This window comes from Chelonoidis abingdonii, chromosome 15 (genome assembly GCF_003597395.2).
Source record: "Chelonoidis abingdonii isolate Lonesome George chromosome 15, CheloAbing_2.0, whole genome shotgun sequence".
Taxonomy (NCBI): Eukaryota; Metazoa; Chordata; order Testudines; family Testudinidae; genus Chelonoidis; species Chelonoidis abingdonii.
The window spans coordinates 4,961,533-4,979,307 of NC_133783.1; the positions used below are offsets into that span (position 1 = coordinate 4,961,533).

The 17,775-nt window shown below is 38.1% G+C and overlaps 1 protein-coding gene across 2 annotated transcripts in view; it reads right to left on the reverse strand.

The window, feature by feature from the left end:
• DLG5 (discs large MAGUK scaffold protein 5) overlaps positions 1–17,775 on the reverse strand; it is a 209,991-nt gene that overhangs the window by 15,854 nt on the left and 176,362 nt on the right. For both annotated transcript variants that reach the window (XM_032783051.2, XM_032783052.2), the window contains exons 18-26: positions 15,471–15,615; positions 13,966–14,087; positions 13,235–13,324; positions 11,654–11,822; positions 6,731–6,893; positions 5,731–5,864; positions 3,414–3,578; positions 2,886–3,069; positions 186–334 (exon numbers count right to left, since the gene is read on the reverse strand). In XM_032783051.2, coding sequence (XP_032638942.1) covers positions 186–334; positions 2,886–3,069; positions 3,414–3,578; positions 5,731–5,864; positions 6,731–6,893; positions 11,654–11,822; positions 13,235–13,324; positions 13,966–14,087; positions 15,471–15,615 — 1,321 coding nt within the window. The remainder of the gene's footprint in view (positions 1–185; positions 335–2,885; positions 3,070–3,413; positions 3,579–5,730; positions 5,865–6,730; positions 6,894–11,653; positions 11,823–13,234; positions 13,325–13,965; positions 14,088–15,470; positions 15,616–17,775) is intronic.

The following is a 17,775-nucleotide window of genomic DNA, read 5'->3' on the forward strand; positions in this document are numbered from 1 at the left end:
TGCTTTGAATTTCCAACATAAGCCTTAAGACTGATTTGCTGCCTCTCTGACCCCTTGCATACATTGGTCAGCATACTATTCTAGCAGCTTTGTACAGTCCATTACCTTTAAATTATTTGCAGCTACATGTGATTCTTGCTGGCAAAATAGTTAGGACACTAGCTATTTAATGGACATGTGAATACCTGATATAGAATCCATCTCCAGGTAACTCTTTAATCTTGTTGAATTCTTCTATTCTGTACTGAGTCTTTATTCTTATATTTTCTCCTGGCTTCAGCATTTCAAGGTAGGCTTCCTCAGCTGTTTTATTTCGCATATCCACAGATCCATACTGTAAAATACAGAAAAACCAAAACTCATGAGGTCTCGGAGCTGATATTGTGTCTTAATAGATTGTAGGATTAGAGTGGAGCCTGAGGAAGCATATGAAGTGAGAGTTTGGTTGTCCCAATGGCAGGTATGTGTGTAAAAGGAACACTCACCACAGCATGATACAACACTAGTGTAAGCACCAGTTAAAATATCCAGTATTGAGACAGAGAGTAGGATTTTTAAAAAATCCCTGAAGAAAATGTAGTGGATATACACAAAAAGAGAAAAAGCCACCATATTCCCTTAGCTGTTCCGGACACAAAAGCAGAAAATCACAAGATTCCAAGGAGCTCTTTATTTAGGATTCCTAGAGAAACCAGGTGGGTGACATAGGCTTGTACTGCACTTCAGGGTTAGGTCAACGTAAGCCACCTTACATCGACCTAGCTATGGAAACGTCATTGCTTAAATTTGGCTCCCGCCAACGTCAACGTATCTTTACACTGATTGTAACACCACTGCCCCAAGCAGCATAGAGTCATGGTCGATGTAATTTGGTCGATGCGGTGTCATTGTGTTGTTTATGTCAACTGTTATGGCTTTCAGGAGCAATCCCACAATGCGCTGGCTGTATGCGTACATACATAATCTTGCAGACATGGCTATAATCTCTTTTACTGCACCAACTTCAACTGATGAGAGAGAGAGAAGCTTTCAAGCTACACAGAGCTCTTCCTCAGGTCTGGGAAAGGTACTCCCAGAGTCACAGCAAAATGCAGGGTGGAACAGATTGTTAGCATAAGTAGTGAGCACATATTAAGGTATTACTCAAGGCTGAGTGGCATTAACACATCTGCAGTCAGAGGACAAAAAGAGGGGTTAGTGGGGTACAGATTGTTTTAATAAACCATTAATCCAGTGTTTCTGTTCAGTCCAGGATTTTTATTTTAGGATTCCTGGGCAAATCAAGTGGTCTGAATCAAGGCATAAACTTAAAAACAAACCCTGCACACCTCCAACATGTGGACCAACATCCAGGAGTAAGCGGGAACAATGGGCACATCTACCAAAGTACTCACGTGGACTCCATCACAGCAGTATCTGGGCAGCTCACAAACAATGTATTTATCCTCCCAACACCCCTGTCTGGTAGGGAAATATCCCCATTTCACAGATGGAAAAACAAGTCACAGAAAGATTAATGGGTTGCCCAGGTCACAAGGGCAAGACCAACCTTCTCTGTTACATGGATCGTCCCCTCTTCTTGCTTCCCTCACACTCTGCCTCCCTCCCCCCTGTAACGGGGAGACGGCCTGCGGTTCATAGGGGCTATTGTATCTCATCTACAGAGTCTGGGCTCAAGTTTTCCCATCTAGAGCCTACTACCCTCTACAGCAGTAATTCTTCAACTCTTAGTACATGTACACCAACACTAGTACTTCAGGCTTATGTGTCGTTTGTACTCTAAACTCCGTCTTTAGCAAAGATAAGCCTCCGTGTACTGCCAGTGATTGCCAATTATTTAATTGTGAGAGTTATAACCAAGGCCCTAAGCCCTCAGTAGTATATTAGGCCCGAGCTGTGGGGCAGGGACTCCCTCCCCTCCTCAACAGTCTGTTCCAGTGAACACAGAGTTCTTTGGGAAATTTAGGGTTTTCATACTAATCCAATTTTTTGTATGCTGCTGCAGCTGTTACTCTTGCAGCGTGCTGCAGATCTTTGTACTGACAAGGAGTAAGTGCAGTGTAGGTCATGGGACAGTTTTCGTTCTGGGAAGTGGATGATTCTCCTCTGAAAGCAGTCTAAGGTCTTCTCTGTACTGAGGGTTTGTCCTAATTACAGCCATCTGTGTGGCTATACCACTGCAAACCTCCACTGCAGACAGACAAAACTGTGCTAACTGTGGCTCAAAGCAGTTTACCACGTCTACACTAGGAAATATACATATGGCTGAAAAAGAGATTAATTTCTGATAATGGTCATTTCACATTTCCCAACAACTAGTTGCCCCACAACACCCTGATCTAGTTGCCATTTCAACCAACAGTGGAAAATATGCACATTTCTGCTAAAATGATCACCTGTGAAATAGTTCCTGTTGGCATTTAAATGCTTATGAGACTTAAGTCTTAACACACCATTGAAATAATGGGAACAGATCTCAGAGCTATTGTTTCAGACAGACTCAGAGTTCTCATCACTTACACATTGTTAATGTTTGGGAGAGCTGTCCATCTGCACTAGGTTTTCCAGAGTTACTAACACTGGTGGAAATGAACTGGTCTTAGTGGGGGAAACTTTTGCCGAGCGGCCCTAGCGGAAGCAAGGCCTACCATGAAGTGAAGAAAAGAATGCTTTAGGACAGAAACCTAAAAGAAAACAATGTAGTTCTTATAGGCAACTGCATGTAGCTATCAAACTCTCCAGAAAGTGCTCTGCTGTAAGGAATCTAGCAGCAACAACCAATTTAATGGACTGCCATCAGGTATGCTCTCAAGTACATGCTTTTTTAAAAAGTTGAAACGTTAGAACGGAATATGTCTTCTATATTTTGTATCTTCACAGTTTACCTCAAGTATCATGTCTCCCATTACTAGTCCATCAGGTCCTTTTGCTGGGCTGTCATCTTCTACATCAGACACAAATATTCCATGCAGGTTTCCACCACATAACTGGATTCCAAGCTCCACTTGGGATTTTTTAATGACAACATTTCTTGGTTCAGGGGTCCTCTTGTTTGTGTCCACAGTGACCCTTTTGATAACAATTTGAAAAAAAAGTCTATTAGCTGCTCTCACTTACAGTTCAAGTGCACCTAGTCATCTGAATAAAAGCAGTCTATTTGCCTCCTTATTACATCTCTACAGCATAACTTCAACTTCATGCTTCCTATATCGTTCTGAGTTAAACTAATCTTGTTACTACATTTGTATTTGAAGTGCTTCTCAAATAGGTCTGCAAGAAACCAGAAAATTGTTTTATCTCAAGGCTCCTGTCTATTGAAAAATGTCATTGCACTCCAGGAAGCACATTTCATTTTATGTCTTGTCCTTCCCTCACTTTTGGAAAGCAGAAAATGACATGGTCAGACTATTTACCTCATGGAATTCCGGGGACTAGTTGTAGGTGTGGTTTGTTTGGATGGAGGTGTCATTGTTCCTTCATCCTGTTCACTCACAGTATCAATTATGGAATGATTGTCAGGGGTTGCAGCTCCACTGCCTTGAGGAGTGGAATGATTGCTGACCGGTTCTAAGCGAGAACTAAACAGAGTGAGAGAGGGTGTAAAACACATTGATAAATGTTAACAGTTTAACTTCCGACATCAAGGAACATTAGTAATTCAGATACTGGTTTTCCCTGGAATCTCAATCTGGGCTATAATCAAGTTGAAATCAATTGAGAAATCTCAAAATAGTGCAATCGGTATGAGCTTTCTAAATTTCCTTCTAGGCAAACTTGCATTAGCGTTATAGCTAATGTCTTTGGGTTCTGTTCTGAAAGACTTCTCTGGGCAGACCTCCCAGTTAGGTCCTTGGTTTCTTCAGGGAACTATACTCCTCTATAGTACATTTTTGCTTTTTATTGTCATTTCTGAATAAATATTCTGAATTAAATTATTTGGAAATGCCCTGGGAATGTCTTTTCATGTCTATACTGGGAATATCATTTAAGAAATCCCAATAGCCTCATGGAAATGCAAGCATTGTCATAATGAACATTATGAAAGAGAAAGACAGAGTTTTAAGTGTGATCATGTCTGAAAAGACTATTAGTAGTTTAACTGAAGTGGGATTGATTTTCAAATACTTTTTGGGGAATCCTCTGACATGTAAAAGGTTAAAAGTTTTTATAAAAATACTAAGAGCTGCTTAAGATCCCAAATCAGACAGGACTGCACCTTCACCAGGTCTCCTTAAAGGCAATTGCAGTGTCTTGAAATGTATTATCTGCATATACAAAAGCGATTTGCAGTTTTGGTAACTGTAAATGGACATGTAGAACTCAACATGTGACATGAGGGTACTTATGGAAGCTCTAAAGGGCACATTTAAAAATAAACAAAATACTATTTGCAGATCAGTTTCTGCTTTCCTTACTTGCCAAGAACTGAAAATCAGTACCCCGTGGGTATGTCTACACAGCTGCTGGGAGTGAGTCTCACAGTTGGGGTCACTATTGCTATTTTGTGGGGCTCACTCTAGCGTACTAAAAATAGGAATACAGATGTTCCAGATCGGGCTGAATCTTGGGCTCTGATGCCTACAGAAGGGGGGGGGGGGCCTGACCCCAAATGTCACAGCAACATCTAACAGCTATTTTAGCGTGCTAGCCCGACCCCTGCTAGCATCAGTCTGCTGATCTGAGGCTGCAATAGTCTACTCTCAGCAGCTGTGTATACCTACCTACCTAGCATTTATACTGAGGGCTTGTCTACATTTACCAGGGGATTGACACGCGGCGATCGATGAAGTGGTGGTCAGTTGATTTAGCAGGTCTACTGAAGACCCACTAAATCAACCGCAAATTGCTCTCCCATCAACTCCTGTACTCCAATGGATCGAGAAGAGTACGGGGAGCGTAGTGGGGACCCCGCGGTAAGTAGGTCTAAGCTACGTCGACTTGAGTTACGCTATTCATGCAACCCAAATTGCGTAGCTTAGATCGACTTTTCCCTGTAGTGTAGACAAGGCCTGAGGTTATCGCAGTACACACCTGCTATAAGCACAGGACAACAGTAACAACTAAAGCTGACCAAGGAATGTGGCTGCTTAAATATTGAGGGTGTCATTAACTTGTTTTTTATCTCTTAAGAACTACAGTTCGCCTCTGTGAATGTCCAGGTAGCCTCTCCAGGGTAGATTTTCTGCCTTCCCCCCTTTTTGCTTAAACCAGCCTGTTTCTAAAGATTCAAGTGGATTCTTACAGAAACAATTCCTTATTTTTTGACATGTAGTCCGGTATACTTGAGATAAGAATATCCCCTTTTCAAAGGCCAGTAGGTTCTTCCCCCCACATCTCTGAGAAAACTCCTAAAAAAGTCTATATATAATTGTACAGACTTTGCCAAAAAAAAACCTCTTCAGTACTCTTGTGACAAAGTGTCAATGCTACTAGAGCTCCTACAGTAAACCAATGTGTGATTACTATGGTAGAAAGGAACACATTTTTGTTTTTAGTTTCATGCTTCTGAAAAGTTAATTTTTCCTTGTTTAGTCTGAAAAAAAATAAATAAAACAAATGCCTTGGTTTTAAAATGGATGCTATTCACCTTGTTTTGTTTTTTTCTATGCACTCTTTTTTTTTTTTTTTATCAAAACATCTTTAGTTAACAGTCTCAGTTTAGAATGTTTTTAATATCTTGATAAATGACAGACCAGACAATAGCATTTTCAAGGTCTAGCTAACTTCTACCTCGATCGTGAGTGATTGCCAAGTTGATACATATGTGGGTTGTACTGAGCCAGAATAGTAATGGTGTCACATTGCTGTCCAATGATCAGTCGAGCCTGCTGCTCTGTAGCATTTCTCAGATTTATTCCATTGAACTAGAACGAATAAAATATAAGACATTAGACACCCAATTTTCAAAGGAAAGCCAGCAAAATCATTACAGAGTATCAGCAAATCAGGATGCTGCAAGTTGCTTTTTGAAACCCGAGTCTCTCAATCTGTGGGAGTGCTGCGAGATGGTTGTCTGAAGAAGGGAGAGAGAGAAAAGCTACAGAACTATTGATTTTTCTTTTACTATTTAATTCCTCCTTTGGAGGAATCAATGCAACTTTAAAATTTGACAACTTGATGAAAATCCTGAAATGCTTTTCTTTTTGGATGACAGATAGCATTCTACTGAAGTACTGCAAAGATTGTGAAATAGCACCTAAAGTTGTTTTTTGTTTTAATATTTGCTAGTTCATGTTACACCATGATAAATAGGGTTGCCAACCCTCCAGGATTGGCCTGGAGTCTCCAGCAATTAAAGATTAAGTCATGTAATGAAATCTCCAGGAAGACATCCAACCAAAACTGGCAACCCCAGTGATGAATGATTTTAAGTACTGATGGGTTCAAGGTTTCTGGTTTTCTGGCTCCATCGTTTTGCTTCAGGTACATCTATCTTCCACAAATACTGCAGCAGAAGACTTGGCTGTCTACACAGCCACCTTCAAAGCAGCATTATCCTTTATACAAGACACACTTAGTAAAGTAAAAACTGATGAATAATTTGTGATGAAACTTCATATAGAATTAATGAACTATTATTTTATTATGATGATCTAGAATATCCCTGTTATTGTATCATTTATAATTTTGAGAGACAGGTTCTCATTCACAAGATACTTTGTATTAATTTTATACTCACACAACTGCATTTGTTTACTAAGTAGTAGAAATGTTAAGCAAACAAAATTACCTCCAGTAATTGATCACCATATTCAAGGCCAGCTTGTTGGGCAATGCTCCCACCAGTTACTTTAGAAACAAATATCCCACCGTTTTCTCCGCTCACAATGGAAATCCCTAGTGGCTCAGAACCCTTTTGCACTTTAACATGGCGTGGTTCTTCCATGTACGGCCTTTAAAAGGAAATTGTTAAAAACTGATTTTGACAAAATGGCACTTGAAGCATGATGTTTAAAAGCAACATGCACTATGTATCCAAAGTGGAATATCACAACTGGTTTAAAAAGCTACTAAAAATACTCTAAACAGCCTACGCATTCCTTGAACACCATGCAATGTACAGTGGTGGAACTAAATGTTCATCAGATACACAATTCCAGATACATGACTTCACAAAAAAAAGTTATGGCAAACGTGAATTATAAATACTATGATGGTGAAATAGGTAGGAAATAAACCTCTACATCCATATTATATAAAAGTAAACCACTATATATAATATGCAATTTACAAACCATATTCTAGAAAGGCGCCTTACAGTTTATAAATGCTGGGAGTCTTAATATCCAGTGAAAATAAACATTGCAAATAATATGGTGGTGAACCAAGAGAAGCCAATACACAATATCAGTTTTATACTTCTATGCAGGGAAACGCAAATTAGTAATGAAAATTAAGCAGTTGCACACTCAAGCTTTAAGACAGCAGTTTGCATGGTAGCATTACAATTACCATGCAAATTCTCCTTGAGGGAAATTATCCAAACATGTAAAATAGCACAAGGTGCACAATGCTGCTTGAGAAGGACAACCTTATATCAGGCCAACCTCAAACTCCTTAGTGATGAGAACCTAGGCCTAGGAGCCAGAGGGATTCTCAGAAAAGACCTATTACGGAAGAGATATCTGAAAGATGCAGAAGATTTGAGAAGAGAAGAACACTTAGACATACAATAGTAACAGACACTAATATGTATAATGAGAGAATAGTCTATACACATTTTAGAAGGAAAGCCTGGTGCAGTTTTCTTCCCACCTTTTCTTCCATTTATAGTACTCTTAATCTGATTTGTATGTCTGTTTCTTGTTGAATAGCAGTGTGTTATAAAATGTTAGGTAAATGTCTATGAGTCTCTCAGAAGAGGGTGCAATTTCTACTCCTTACTCCAAAAGGCAGAACAAATCACAACTGCCTGGCACCTATAATTTTTAATGTGATACCCAATTCTAACCCCTTCAAAATGGTAGAACAAGACACACTCTCCTGAACCACTAAAGGCTTTCATGGCCCATGCAAACAGAAACATTAACCTTCTAGAGCAGCGGTTCTCAACCTGCGGCCTGCTTACAGCCCAATCAGCAGTGTGTGGATGAGACCCTTGTAACACAGAGAGCTGCATTTGTGGTCCACAATGGTAAACAGGTTGAGAACCACTGTTCAAGAGAATGCTTATAAAATGGTGCTGCTGGCTCCCTTGGTAAAATTTTCAAAAGCACCCAAGTGACTGACAGATAAATTTGGAAAGGGGAAGGTGGGAGAACAAGGTGGACTTTCCCCCTTTATTATTGTAAAAACAACATTTATAGTTGTATTCTCTCTTTCAGGAGCACTAAAAATCCTTAATGCAGTTTCCTTCTGATTTGCTTTTAATTTCTCTCTTAAGCCAAACATTTCTCCTCTCTCCCTACTCCCTGCCTGTGTTAGCATCCCTTTCCAAGACAACTCTCTTCTGGTAACCCTTCTTAGTAAGGGCATCCTCAATGTCACAAGTTTCAATGAATAAAAGAAAGGTCTAGTCTAATGGCATGAGCATAATTCTGGGACCCAAGGACTCCTTAATTTTAATCCTAATGCTGATACTAAGTCCTCTCTGGGGTATTGGCTGTGTCAGCACCTCCATCTGAGTATCTCTGTCTTTAAAATGAAGATAGTATTATTGACTAACCACCACTAAAGGGCAGAATCACTGCTAGGATTGCTAAATTAGTGCACTTTGAAAAAGCAAAGCACTATGTGCTAAACATGTATTATTACAAACACACTTAATCTACTTTAAACCAAAAACTAAATGTTCTTTTATACGCTGTTATATTAACTGAGATGTGCTAAGTCCCAGAAACCTGAAAATTGTTCAGAAACAGCATTTAAACTTCCACTTCTTTAGGACATTTAATCCATTCTGAAGACAGACGCAGGTTATCTCACATCACATTCTTAAGAATAGGATGCAATCACATATAACATGGCAATGCAAAATTTAGTAAATTGGATTCTATCCCTAAAGCTTCCTTCGTATCTTTTTTTACTACCCTTTAACCTGTTCCCGCATGTATATTTGAATTTCTCCATTGTGTGTGGGAAGGAGTGTTGCTGAAAACACATGGTTTAGCCCAAATTCCATGTTTTAAAATACACCTCTACCTCAATATAACGCTGTCCTCGGGAACCAAAAAATCTTACTGTGTTATAGGTGAAACCACATTATACTGAACTTGCTTTGATCTGCCAGAGTACACAGCCCCGTCCCCCTGGAACACTGCTTTACCGCGTTATAAAAGAAATTCGGATATGTCAGGTCACGTTATATCGGGGTAGAGGTGTATATTTGGAGTACATTTCCTTGGAAATCAAATCTGAACACCTCTATTCCTGTACACAATTTTCAAATGGATAGAACTAGCATTATCTTAGGATTCTATTAAATGCAGCTGGAAATTAATCAGTAATGCACAGTTAGCTGAGCATATAATAATAATAATAATGGAAAACTGTAATGTTTAAAAGCTATCTAGCTTGGTTAGTAATTTTGTTAACCAACTGTAACACTTATTTCTGCTGTAACATTCACTTTATGTGGTTACAAGAATGTTTTAAACTGCTTCTTTCGGTCTGCTTTTAAAAGTTAAATTATTTTTCATTAACATCATAGTAAATAGTGTTGATATTTTTGGTTCATATATCTCATCTTAAAAAAGTTACAGTGTGTTAAGATGTCTGGAGGGTCAAGAGAGTGACTCAGTCTTTTAAAGCACATAAAACTTTTAGAAAAGTGTTTACAATGGGCAAGTCTCATTTATTCAGGACACCAGCTGCTCTCACTAGGGATGCTTTCATGAACTAGGATCATAAATGTGAAAAGTAAAAACAGCAACTTCTTACTCAGCAGATCCTTACTTTGTGTGTCTGCTTTTTTCACAAGTCCAGCAAATCCAAAATGGCTAAAAGCGAGCGGGATTTTACTCTTGCTTGTACATCATCAAAAGAATTCTTTATTAAGGGTATGTCTTCACTACTGGCTGGATCGGCAGGCAGCAATTGATCCCTGAGCACTCTCTCGTCAACTCTTGAACTCCAGTTTGGCGAGAGGTGCAGAGTCGATAGTGGAGCGGCAGCAGTCGACTCACCGTAGTGAAGACACCATGGTAAGTCAATCTAAGTACGTCGACTTCAGCTACGTTATTCATGTAGCTGAAATTGCGTAACTTAGATCGATTCTCCCCCCAGTGTAGACCGGGGCTAAGTTCCAAGCACTTACACCTGCGTAGCCCTATTGACAGGAATATGAGATTACACAGATCTCACTGAACACATCATTTGTGCTGCCAAAACACTCTCTCCATTAGTTATGTGCAAGAAGGGGAAAAACCCTGCTTGATCTTCAGATTCAATGGTAAGCCTGCAGGGCTGACTACTAGCAGAAAGCATCTTTTTACTTGACAGCTGAATACAGTTGTGCTATTCAGGGTGAATAAATAAATAAAGCTCCACAATGTGCTTTCTACAGTCACTTTCAAAACAGCAATGTACAGTACAATATATACGTAGTGGAATAAAAATTGCTGAAATATCTTCAGTTACCCCGTGATGAAACCTGATTAAATTTCATATAAGATTTATTTTAGTATTATTATATAGAATGTCTTTGTTATTTGATTATTTACATTTTGAGGGCAAGGTTGCTATTTATACAATCGGGATCTTAAAGTGCATATAAATGTAATTTACTCCCACATTAAGCTTTCTTTATTCTACCAAAATGGTGTAAAGAGGCCTTAATATAAATACAAATCTGGCCCTCAGAGTCCATGGTTGTTTGTTTGATATTCTGAATTTATGTAAACTCTGACAAATGCAGAGGTAGCACTTTTACAATAAAAGTAAAAGCAGAAGTCCAAAATTAATTAGCACAAGCTGAATGTGCATTATAAAAGATACAGGGATGTGACATCAACAAAAACCTACATTATATTAAAAACCCAACATCTTTCTTAGGCTCCAAACCTGCAAACACTCAGAACTTAACCTTACTATTGTGAATAATCCCATTAAAATCATTGGAACTACTCCCGGTAGTAAAGTTAACCATGTACAAACATGTTTGCAGGATCAAGGCCGTGGTTCTGAATTTAAACCTTATTGAAGAGATCTGCTTGGACTGAACCACAGCAAGTATAAATGATGGTTAGGCCTGGCGGGCAGTCACATTAAAAAGTTTAGCATTAACCACAAACTATTTACTGGGTCTTCATTTTCTTTTGACTCCTAGTGAAAAGATTCCACCAGGGATTGACATCTGAGCAAGCCTACCAGGAGAAGTAGTCGTCCACTTTAGGAGCTGTACCTGTTTGGTGAAACCGTTAATCTAACAGAAGATACCTTACTGCACACATCAGTCTCAGAGTTTCTGGAAGCTTTAACACTACCCTATAACTTCTGAGGGAAGACTATGTGAAAGAAGCTTCTTTTACAACACAGATACATACATCATAATAATTTACAAAAAGAGTAACAAGACTTAAAGTACACCTCAACACGTATAATATACTCCTGATTTTACACAGCCAATTGTTTAAATTTCTTCACTCTAATGATCTATCAAACAAGATTATCTTTGGTATATCTGTATGAAAGATGATGACAACTATCACCTTACCTATCTTTTCTACGCTCTCCAATTGATACTGGGCTAATAGAAATCCTAGGTAACGTAGAAAGCGAGTTCTGTGACTGGCTGCTGGCAAAAGATGATGTTTCCAGGTTCAGTGGTGATTGTGGAGGGGTTATCAAGCTGGGACTGCTACATTCAGAATGTGACAGTGAACCTGTAATAATAAAATAAAAGGGATTCAGTTTTTATATGTAGTGCTTATTGTAAATGTCTTGCAGTGGAGGAATCTGAAAAGACATTAAAAGACCACAGCACACCAATAATGCAAATGTGATGCACAGTTTACATAAGTACGAGAAGATATTTACACATGCAATATCCTTTCAAATGTGAGTTGATTTTACTACTTTAGAAATTGAGAGCACTGGCTTGAAATTGTAACAGTGAGAACCAACCATGGGGAAGCTCCTTCAAATGAATATATAAGTGCACATGAGTAATGGAAAGTTTTACATAATAATGGAATAAAGAAAATCTAGGAAAAAAATAAAGATCTGAATGTTAGGGACAGTCTCAAAGGAACCTTATCCACTCTCCTGGGTTCTGGCTATAGAATGCCTTATGAAACATTTCAAAACAACAACAGAGCTTAAGCAGCACAAGTCCATGCACATAACCTATAGGTCAATTACTGCAAAAAATTATCTGCGAAGATCTACAGTTTTAAATAATTTTGCTCTATTTTTTCTACCCAGGAATATTTGACTGAACATTCCTGCTCGTCAGCTTGTTCGGCTCAATCATTTGCTGCATCAGGGAATGTTGAAGAAAGTAAATTTGATGGTAGTAATCACAAAAGAAACTTGTTTATAAGAGCTACGTTCCTTCAGTCAGAGTACAGTAACATAACATATGACCTATATATGTCCAATTAAAGCATCTTTAAATTTTTAATTAAGGATACAGAATACTCAAAGCAATAATGTCAGTCAAGAACTTTCAAGCAATTTACAGACTGAACTCTACTTGTGTAAAATATTTTCTGAAAAATTAAAAAAAAATCTGTTCGGCTGTACAGTTTATATTGTTTGCTGAAAATAATTTGTACTATTCTATATATTTCCAATCATTAAAAAAAATTTGTAAAATGTTTAAGTTCTCTGATGAAGAATGATTTATATAAGCAAATTAATTAATATGGAAAATCCTTTAAACTTTAAATTCATATCCTGGTTAGAAAGACTTCAATTTGCAAAGAATATAGTGTTTCAGAGCTAACAAAATTATGCATACACCTTTTATGGAGTCATTTCACCACTATTGTAAAATTAGGAAATGACTTCATATGGGACTAGAACTCTTACAGAGTGCTGTGTTGACACATGGTATTTTATCAGGAGACTTGTGATAATTGATGTTTTCAGAGAAGCTCCAGCTCCTGGAATCAAGTGCTTTCATTTGGAAAAGTAAATAGGAACTTTCTACTCCTTGTAGTTATGAGAAAATCCTTGAAAAGATAATTTTAAAATCCTATGATTTTTAAAACAATCTTTTGGGGACTGGACTCATGAATTTTTAATAGTGCGGGTCGACAACAAATAAAATGTTAAGAATAGAAGGTTTTACCCCTGTCGGAGCCAATGATGGACCTTGGATACCTTGGGGTTAAAGGGATCTTAATTCTTTCCGTCCTGTACTGCAAGTTGCTGGAAGAACCTATTTTATAACAAGAAAATATCACAATTTATGACACATGTAAATACAAACAGATAACACACATTTAGGCTCTGAATCTAAAGACAAGATAAATGATCTCTATGCGGGTGCAAGAGTCCAATTCTCCCAGCAGAATCAAGGCTTACCAAAAAAAAATCCCTTTATAATCCCACTTTCATGGCTGGCAAACAGCCTAGTTCAAACAGCTAGTACAGCTATGACATTGCTTAAATGTACCCATTACTAAGTGCTACAAAACGACTGAGCTATCTAATACTTCTTTGGGCACCAAAGAGCTCTTTAAAATGTTTTTTGGCCAATTTACAAGACTGAGATATAAGACATATCCTGAACACCTGTGATCATTGAACTTCCACTGGCACATTCGCACTCAGCTGTGACATATTAAGGAAAGGCAGACACATTGTAAAAGGGGTTTCACCCAAATTTTCTCAGTAAGGAGAATGGAAGTTTAAATTGTAAGAGCCAGGAACCTGAAGCAAGAAAAAATAATGGGCCCTTAAGGTTTTGACAGCTATGAAGGATCCCTGAAAGATGCTTTTAGTAGGGTGGCATTTTCTCTGCTTTGTCTTAGGTGTAAACAGAGTACTTTGCACAAACGAATTTGAAATGTTAATTACCAAGTCTTGCACTGGATGGTAATGAATTTGAACCATGTGATGCTCTTGTCCGTGAATTTTCAGAATAATCACTGGAGTGTTTGTGACTTAGGTCCAAACTCAGGCGACCTTGGTGCTGAGCACTGCATCAAAACCAAAGTAGGTTACAGCATCTTCAAAAGAACACTCTCTTCAAAACTAACATTACCCCAGGCAACCAGGGGAACAGGAAGAAACCCAACCCCGCCGAGCAGTGAAAGATACCTGAAAAGTGTATCTACAGCAGCACATTGTAGCTCAGTGCCATTGCTACTTTGTTTTAATTCTCTAATACTATTTGGACAGCAATTTAATCCATTAACTTCACTGCAATACATCCTTAAAATCGCTGAGCCATAGACAGCTGTATTCTACAAAGTATTTCATAAGAAGCCAATTGAAACACAATAAAGATACTTTATTATTCAATCCCAGAGAAAACATTTTGTTTTGAGAAGATATTTGCACAAGCCAGTCCCAGACAATACATACATACGACTTCCTGACATAACACTGAATAAATTTTTGCCAATGTGAATGTCAGCTACCTAGCATATTACTGAACACCACATAGACTGCACTCTCCAAATATTGTTCTTGAGACTGAGTTATGTATATTATGAGAAACATATCTGTTCTTCATGAAATATGCTAATAGATTACTACTTAGTTGGAAGTCAGAGTTCAGTGTTCATATATCAGATTCTTATATAGACAGTGCACTGACTCACAGTTCAACAGAAATCATTTCTATGGGCTTTAATTCAGCTCCCTAAGCTTTCTACAGAATATGTACTTCATGATAAATTCAATCTTTTTCTAGTAAGCTTCTGGGTACAATTTTAAATATTTGCAAAATATAAACTAATATAACCTATTCATGAACAAGGTCTTGGTTTAATAATTGAAGTAGGGAAGCAGGAATTGGGTTTGATCTCTGACTTTACCAATGAGAGCATAGTTGGGCCCCAAAAAATCCACAATAACTTAATAAATTTGCTAAATTGTAATTTATTGTCTTCAATCATAGGTAAGGTTCAAAATTTCAAAGCCATTTAACTATGGAAATTCCAAATGGATCAAAGAATTGAGCCAGTGGGAGACAACAAAACATCAGTCAACGTTTCAGATCAGGTTAAGTTTTTAATTACCTTTAACTCAAAGAGCTGGCTGAATTTTCTACAGACTTTGCAGTCACATTCTCCTTTACTTTCAAATCATTTTCAAGCAAAAGTGTCCAAGCCAAAGTTGCAGGGCTTTCTCAGGGAAGGCCATAGTAACATTACATAGGAAGAAGTCACTGCCTTTACATCATGTTTGTAAAGTGCTTTGAGATTCTCGGATAAAAGGTGCAACAGAACGATTATTTTACATTATGCGCATTAGTATAGTGTGCGCCTCTGTGCACAGCAAGAAGCAGCTGTCTCTTATTGATTTTATTTATAAATATATTAAAGCTCTAAGGTTGTGAAGCTCTGAGTATATACCTGGGATGCAGATGCTGATGGCAGATTTGGCTGGCAACAGATGGGCAATTGTTAGTGTGAACTCTGTGGCTCCAAGCAGTATAAACTGGATTTCTCATGACAGCAGTTACTGCAGGACATGGTGCTAAACTTCTTGGTACAGTACCTATTTTAAAGTGGACAAAATATATGATATGAGGCATATTCAAGATGCTGGCATAAAGTCATTTGCCTGTAACATATATGCAAATCGCTAATAAAATGGGAAGCTGAATACCTAGCTCCAAGGCTCAAACCATTATTTAGACTGTTTTATTAAACAGTTCAAAGTCTACTTGCCCACCAAAAAGATGTCCTCTCCTGTCTCAAAGTCATGATAGTGTCAAACGTGTAACTGAAATAGTTCCATACTTCTAGCTGAATAATAATTAGAGAGCGCTCCAATTTTAGTGTGGTGCACAAAAAAACTGATCGCGGCTACAATTGTTCTTTTTCCTCTTCAGTGGGCTCATGCACTTCCAAATTCTATAGTGTCCTATGACCTTAGACTATATCGATTCACAACTCCATGAAACTGATATTTATATGTGAATCTCATTATTTAGAGTTTTTATTTAAGTTTGCTCATACTTAACTATCAAACTAAATGTTGTTCAACAACAGTTTTGGTATTGTAGTTCACAGTTGCAGAAACATTTTGAAAGACAAAGAATGAATATTTACTATCAGATATACTTTGATGAGGTTTGTTCTAAAATTAAGGGCACTATTATACAAAAATAAGGAAATGGCTTTTTTAGTTAAAATACTTTCCAATAAAGTTGCAGTTCTTAATTAATAATAGTTTTATTATTGCGTTTTACAATACTTCGGATGAGAGATGCTATGTGGATTAAGAACTCTCAGTTTTACTAATCCTGATTAAATAATATCCTCATTTATAGGTGGGCAATTTGAGGCACAGAGGCTGAGTTTTCTGCTGTCAGCCTGTAATTTAGTGATCAATCGGGATAATAACAAAGGAGGCACTAACAAGAACTGTGAACAATATTCAAATTAAACTTCATGCCTATTTGAGCTGGACCCTGGCTTTGAGAATTGCTGAATGGACATACTTCAGACTCTGCTCACTAAACTCAGGCAAATACATATTGGTATCTCTGGGATCCTCTGTGCTAGTTCAAACACAAACCATACCAAACCAGTATTTTGAAAGACACCGGGCAAAGATTTCTACCTACCAGTGGCCAGGTGGATGCTCCGACTGGCCACCATATCAGCCAGTACCTCCACATCAATTCTACAGTGTGGTTTTTGTTACTGTTGTTTTTTAAAAAGATAGGCAATGAAGCTCAAATGGCTGCTTTGTAAACTTCTCCTGCAAGAAAATGCTCATTTTTGCTAGTGATCTCACACAGTTCTCACACTGCCTTTTAAGCAAGTAAAGTAAACTTCTTGGGTGTGCAGTTTCAATCTGATTGGAGAAAGCAGACAGTATTTACATTAAAATTGCACCCAGAGGCCCCAGTGGGTTAGGCACATAAAAGCCTTGAAGATCGGAGCTCAAACTAGCTATGAGAATAAAGGGAAACAAGACGACTTTTTATCAATACATTAGAAGCAAGAGGAAGACCAAGGACAGGGTAGGCCCAGTGAGGAGGAAGAAACAGTAACAGGAAACTTGGAAATGGCGGAGATGCTTAATGACTTCTTTGTTTCGGTCTTCACTGAGAAGTCTGAAGGAATGTCTAACATAGTGAATGCTTATGGGAAGGGGGTAGGTTTAGAAGATAAAATTATGCACCCACCTATAATAGCCCCATCTAAATTGTATTTGCCTAGTTTATCGATAAGGATATCATGCGAGACCGTATCAGATGCCTTACTAAAGTCTAGGTATACGACATCCACCGCTTCTCCCTTATCCACAAGACTCGTTATCCTCTCAAGAAAGCGATCGGATTGGTTTGACACGATTGTTCTTTACAATCCATGCTGGCTATTCCCTATCACCTTACCACCTTCCAAGTGTTTGCAGATGTTTCTTTAATTACTTGCTGCATTATCTTCCCTGGCACAGAAGTTAAAACTAACTGGTCTGTAGTTTCCTGGGTTGTTTATTTCCCATTTATAGACGGGCACATATTTGCCCTTGTCTAGTCTTCTGGAAATCTCTCCGTCTCCCATGACTTTCCAAAGATAATAGCTAGAGGCTCAGATACCTCCTCTATTAACTCCTTGAGTATTCTAGGATGCATTTCATCGGGCCTGGTGACTTGCAGACATCTAACTTTTCTAAGTGATTTTTACTTGCTCTTTTTTTAGG